The following is a 6637-nucleotide window of genomic DNA, read 5'->3' as shown; positions in this document are numbered from 1 at the left end:
AAGAAGAAGAATTGGGATGGATAATATCAGCGGGATTGAAATTTAACAATTGCGGGGAAGAAGGCGCGTCAACAAAATGCTCCTTACGTGATTTTTTGGAAGGAGGAGGCTTTGTAGTCTCGGAGGAAGAAGATGAGGAAGTATCATCATCCGAGTCAGACGGAGGGTCAGGACGAAAGGACTCCTTGCGCTTCTTTGAAGAAGGAGCAGAAAGGGTTTTCGCAAGTTTTTGAAAATGACTGGAATGTGAAGTTTTGGGCGATTTTTTGGAACGCCCTGAGGCAGGAGGGACCCAGCCATGCTGCGCAGCATAGTCTGACAGATGTTTTTTCAGAGGCGCGATTGCTTGAGAAAGCGCCTGGCCCATGAATTCATCAAAAGAAGTAGAGGATTCCTCCTCCTCATAATATTCATAACCTTCTTCATCACAGTAATCTGCCATGGCGACAATGTCTATCAGAAAAAATGCCCAGTGAAGGTTAAGTTGAAAGAGGCAAAGCCAAACAGTTTGGGGGAGTGGTACCCCTAGCACAAGTCTGATAACACAGAAAAAATCTGTGAAAATACAATGATTTGAATGTGGAGGGAGCAGACCTGCACAATGTCAATATTATAAAAGACAAAAAAATTTTTTACACAAAAAATATTTTCCCACTCCAGGCAAAGCCTAGTAAAGATTTTACAACCCCAAAACTTTCATTAGTTTGAGGGCGTCAAGGAGCTCAAGCGGCAGCAAGAAGGGCGCTGTGAATTTAGTCACCAGATCGAAGCTGTGGCGCAGGCGGCGTCTGAGAGAAATACACGCTCGAAGACGTGTAAACAAACCAGCGCGCATGCGCGAACAGCCGCTGCCGCCTAGAAGAGAAGCGCGGAAGACGCGCGTCTCTTCAGCCCCGCTCCCGCTCCACACAAAAAACCCGGGTTAAGAGATAACCCTGTCGGGAGGTGTCGCCCACGCTCCCCAAGCACCGGCACAGAAGCCGAGTAAAATTCGAAGACGCGTCAACAACGCACCTAGAAAAACGGAGCGCAAAGCGGCAAGTAATACTGTAATAAGCTTTAACAATAAACCATACAAGTTATTAATGAAGCACTAAGCTAAAATCAAAACACAATAGAAGCGAGTAATGTAAAAGCACTTAACTGGCTGCGAAGCAGCAAAGAAAGAGGAAGTGTTCACCTCTATGACCCTATTTATACCTTCTCATACTCTATGGTTACCTGGTGTTCTGGGTAGTGTTGTTGTTTTTCTTTACTGCATTTTGATTGGCTGCTGTGTTTATCAGTAAAGAAATTGAGTAAGCATAATCGGAGCCTCCGTCCTGCCATAGAATTCCAAACCTAACACTCATAGTCCACACACCAGAAGGATGATCAGCCGCCAAAAATGTCTAGTGAGGGGGGGGGGGCAAAAATCGTGCTAGAAACTCTTTATAATTCCGTAGCGGGAGAGAATTTAATAAGGCGATTTTATTACCCTAGATTAGAACCGAATCAATAAAAGGGGACGGATGGCGAGAATAGACATATTAGCAATTTCTCTAATCAGCTGCATACGCGTTACATTTTATCTGTTTTCATCAGGACATAAATCAGTACTTCTTGATGTATTGATCAAGAACCACGTCTATCCAAGTAGACTGGGAGTTGAACATGGGTCATTTGCTTTTAATTGTCTAGAAAAATCTGGATCCATAGACTCAGCAGTGGATAGCACGTCAAGTGAAGCAGTACACTTGAAAAGAACTACATTGGAGATGTATAATTTATATTTTAAATACTTAAAATAATTCGTTTTCTTTTTTTGTTCAGTAACTACTTAACTAGTCCCCCGAGTCCTTTCTTTCTTTCGCATGATTTACATGATAGTCTTTCTTTAATCTCCAAGTTTTTTGACAGCTCTGAAATGGGCGTGGGTGATGAAACAAAAGCGAGAGGCGATTGGTTGGAAGGTAGCCGCGAGGATCAAATTGCTGGCACCCTCGAGAAGAAGGTGGAAGGCGGTTATAAAAGTGCGCGAGTTGGCTGTCTAGCCCGGCTGTCATCGGCAGAGATCCGGAGCGCTCGTGACGTTGCGCGTGGATGCAGCAGTTTAACTGTTGCGCAGCTTCGTAGAGATTGTGAAAGCCTCGGGCGCCTATTACCAGGTCCGCGGCGTACCTCACTGTTACTGCACCGGGCAGGCTGAGAGTGTATCTTGTAATACCCCCGAGTGAACAACTGGCCGACCGAGGATACCTTTCAGGATGACAGCCAAGGGTCCAGCAATTGGCATTGATCTGGGCACAACCTACTCCTGTGTGGGCGTCTTCCAGCATGGGAAAGTGGAGATTATTGCCAATGACCAGGGCAACCGCACGACGCCGAGCTACGTAGCCTTCACAGACACCGAGCGGCTGATAGGCGACGCCGCAAAAAATCAAGTCGCTATGAACCCCACTAACACTATCTTCGATGCCAAGAGGCTGATCGGACGGCGCTTTGATGACGCCACTGTGCAGGCAGACATGAAACACTGGCCCTTCAAGGTGGTGAATGAGGGTGGAAAGCCGAAGGTGCGGGTGGAGTATAAGGCCGAGGAACGCACCTTCTTCCCGGAGGAGATTTCATCCATGGTGCTGACTAAGATGAAAGAAGTGGCCGAGGCTTACCTAGGGCAGCCAGTGTCCAACGCCGTAGTGACAGTTCCTGCCTACTTCAATGATTCGCAGCGCCAAGCCACCAAGGATGCAGGCACCATCTCAGGCCTGAATGTGCTGCGGATCATCAATGAGCCCACAGCAGCGGCCATTGCCTACGGGCTGGACAAGAAGGGCACTGGTGGTGGTGAGAAGAATGTGCTCATCTTCGACTTGGGTGGGGGAACCTTTGATGTGTCCGTGCTCACCATTGATGATGGCATCTTTGAGGTAAAGTCCACCGCTGGAGACACACATCTGGGTGGTGAGGACTTTGACAATCGTATGGTTACTCACTTCATTGAGGAGTTCAAGCGTAAGCATAAGCGTGACCTGGCTCCCAACAAGCGAGCCATACGGCGTCTTCGCACTGCCTGCGAGCGTGCCAAACGTACACTGTCTTCCAGCACCCAGGCTAGCTTGGAGATTGACTCACTCTTTGAGGGCATTGATTTCTACACATCCATCACTCGAGCTCGTTTTGAAGAACTCAATGCTGACCTCTTTCGTGGCACTCTAGAGCCTGTGGAAAAGTCCCTGCGTGACGCCAAACTCGACAAGGGCCAGATTCGAGAGATTGTGTTGGTCGGCGGCTCCACTCGGATTCCCAAGATACAGCGGCTTTTGCAGGATTTCTTCAATGGAAAAGAGCTCAATAAGAGCATCAATCCTGATGAAGCAGTAGCCTACGGTGCTGCTGTTCAAGGTGCTATCCTGATTGGGGACAAGTCGGAGAATGTGCAGGACCTGCTACTGCTTGATGTTGCACCCCTCTCTCTGGGCATTGAAACAGCAGGTGGTGTGATGACCACTCTCATCAAGAGGAACACCACCATCCCCACTAAGCAGACCCAGATCTTCACCACCTACTCAGACAACCAGACTAGCGTGCTTGTACAGGTTTACGAGGGTGAGCGTTCCATGACCAAAGATAACAACATCTTGGGCAAGTTTGACTTAACTGGTATTCCTCCAGCCCCACGTGGAGTGCCACAGATCGAGGTAACATTTGACATTGATGCCAATGGGATCCTAAATGTATCAGCTGTGGACAAGAGCACCGGCAAAGAGAACAAGATCACTATCACCAACGACAAGGGCCGGCTGAGTAAGGATGATATTGAGCGCATGGTCAACGAAGCTGAGAAGTACAAGACAGAGGATGAGGCCAATCGTGAACGAGTTACAGCTAAGAATGCCCTGGAGTCCTACGCATACCATGTCAAGCAGACTATGGAGGATGAAAAGTTGCGCAACAAGTTGAGTGAGCAAGATAAGTCAAAGGTCCTCACCAAGTGCCAGGAGGTGGTCAGCTGGCTGGACAAGAACCAGATGGCTGAGAAGGAGGAGTTTGAGCATAAGCAAAAAGAGCTGGAGCAGATTTGCAACCCAATCATCAGCAAGTTGTACCAAGGGGGCGGCCCACGCAGTGGCAGCACTGGAGACAGTGGGGGCCCCACCATCGAGGAGGTGGACTAGAAGCAGCCAATGCATCTTACAAGCTCCATTCAGTTTTCTCTTCAACTCAGCTACACCCTGATCACTCCGTCACTCAACTCGTTTTCCAAACTGACCCCCTAATTCTTGCAGTTGCCTGTTCCCCTCCCTCATCCTTGTAACCTGCTGTTACCCACCCTTTTGATCTTTTCCGTTTGCTCTTCAGCTCATCAGCTCCTTGATTTCTGTAGTGTGCTCTACACCATAACATAACAACCTTCTGAACCCTTTACTCTGTTCGTCAGTTCACTGATCAGTCCTATGATTTTAGCAGTCAGCCCTTCAACTCATTAGTCACCAAACCCTGTGGTCTGCACCTCATCACCCCTCTGACCTATGCAGACTAATTTGTATCTCACCTCTCTGACATCTTGCAGCATGCACTGGACCGACTCTCTGATATCAGCAGCCTTCTATTCACCTCACCTACTTGCTGAGCCCTGCAATCAGCTCTTCACCTCACGAATCTCTGTAAAACCTGTAGTTTTGCACACCTGACTGTTTCCTGATCTTTGCAATCTAATTTTGCACCTCACTAAATTCCAGATCCCGGCCGTCTGCACCAGACCACCTCCCTGCTCTCAGCAGCCTGCTCTTCTCGTATCAGCCTCCTCATCTTTAAGGTCACTTCTTTGCCTCAAAAACTGCTCAAACCCTGTGGTCTACACATCACCACCTCACTTAACCTTGCATACTATTCTGTACCTCACCTTGCTGACTTCTTGCAGTATGCTCCCGACTGACCCCCTGATCTCAGCAGTGTTTCACCTAACTGATCTCCTGATTCTTGCAGTCAGCTCCTCACCTCACTGACTAAACTCTGCGGTCGGACCCTCACCGTCTTCTAATGCTTGCACACTAATCTGCACCTCACTTCCTTCCATGAGCTTGCCCCAAACCAGCCCCCTAATTTGAACAGTCTGCTACTCACTATTCCTCCATACTGACGCCTACAGTCTTCTCTTGACCTCATTAGTCCTTCATATCGCCATTCACCTCATCAATCCCAGTCCCTGATTGTCTCCTACTCCAAAGCCACTCTTCACCTAGCCAATCCTCTATGATTTGCACCTTAATGCCCCTGATCATTTCAAGTTGATTTGCACCTCACCTCACAGACTTCCTGCATTATACGCCAGTTCACACCCTGCTCTCAAATGTATTCTTCACCTCACCACAGTATCCGTGTAGTCACTCATCAACAATTGACCCCCAGTTATTACAGTCACCTCACCAGCTCCCTCATATTTGCATGCTAATCTGCACCTCACCGACTTCTGCAGTCTGCACCACAAAGACCTCCAGATTTCAACATTCTGCTCCTCATTTCATCAACCTTTCTCTGCGGTCTGCTTTTCATCTACTCGTCCCCGGTCTCCATCTTGTAGTTTGCACTTCACCAGTACCCCCAGCTTTGCAGAGTAATCTGTACCTCACCCAGTTCCTCAAGTGTGCACCTCACTGCCCTAATCTGCCCAGACTAGTTTTCATCCCACTCTTTTCCTACTGTCCGCCACAGACTCACCCCTGATCCTGCAGTCTGCCTTTTACCTTACTAACGTTCCATCTCTCTCTATAGTCGGCGGTTTATTACATTGAGCCCCCAAACCTTGTGGTGTGCACCTTGTTTACCCCTGAGGTTTGCAGACCTTACACACCTCTGATCCTTGTAGTCTGCACCTGCTGACTTCTGCGGTCTTCCCCTCACTGTCCACCAATAATCATACTCTAATGTCACTGCTTTCCTCTGTCGGTTCCTTTAGCCTCCAGCTCGCCAACGCCCTTACGCTGTATGCACCAAAACACACTCGTTCTGCCCTGCCTGTACGTTTTAGCATTGGATTCTAAGTTGTACACGCCCGCGTTTCGGGAGAAACGGGTTGCACTGGGGGTACCTCGGGTTGGTTAATGTATTTGTGCATATTTGTATTCAGAGTTAGTTTATGCATGAATCTTTTTCAATAGTTATTACAGGTTTTTTTTGTTCCTTGCAGCTTCTCATTTCATAGGAGTTTGGAAACGGTAGCTTTAAATTTACGATAACCTTTACTTATTTTTGTGACCCAAATATTTTATTATTGGTAACTAATAAAATGAATTGGAATTTTTGTTGAGTTTTTCCAAAATGTTCAATGTTTAGTCTATGTTTTCTTTTATGTTTCCTGCATCTGTTTAGGCTTTTATTTCTTTTATTTCATGTTGTAATAGCAATATTATTTGTCTAACATCACTATATTATAACCATTTAGATTGGTCTGCGGCTGGATTATTTGTTGTCGAAGGCCTGGGTGTTTCTGTCATGCTCTGCTTTTAAACGATTAAGCAATAACATGCAGTAATAATATTATGTTTAGTTTCTAATGAGTGGAGACTTTAATTTAGCTGTTTGCTTGTTCCTTTCAACCTTGTTTTTTTTTAAATTGGTCTATGTGGTTTCTGTTTTAGCACAGTGCACATATTGT

At 47.0% G+C, this 6637-nt stretch overlaps 1 protein-coding gene across 1 annotated transcript; it reads left to right on the top strand.

Moving 5' to 3' along the window:
- Positions 1 to 2031: 2031 nt before the first annotated feature.
- HSPA2 (heat shock protein family A (Hsp70) member 2) lies at positions 2032 to 6283 on the top strand. The gene has a single exon (XM_086937922.1). It carries the CDS (start codon positions 2247 to 2249, stop codon positions 4155 to 4157), a length of 1911 nt encoding a protein of 636 aa, XP_086794048.1. The 5' UTR covers positions 2032 to 2246; the 3' UTR covers positions 4158 to 6283.
- Positions 6284 to 6637: the final 354 nt, after the last annotated feature.

This window comes from Lissotriton vulgaris, chromosome 9 (assembly GCF_964263255.1).
Source record: "Lissotriton vulgaris chromosome 9, aLisVul1.2, whole genome shotgun sequence".
Classification (NCBI taxonomy): domain Eukaryota; kingdom Metazoa; phylum Chordata; class Amphibia; order Caudata; family Salamandridae; genus Lissotriton; species Lissotriton vulgaris.
Note: the sequence above shows the minus strand (reverse complement) of the source record. Positions and strands in the feature narration are given on the sequence as shown.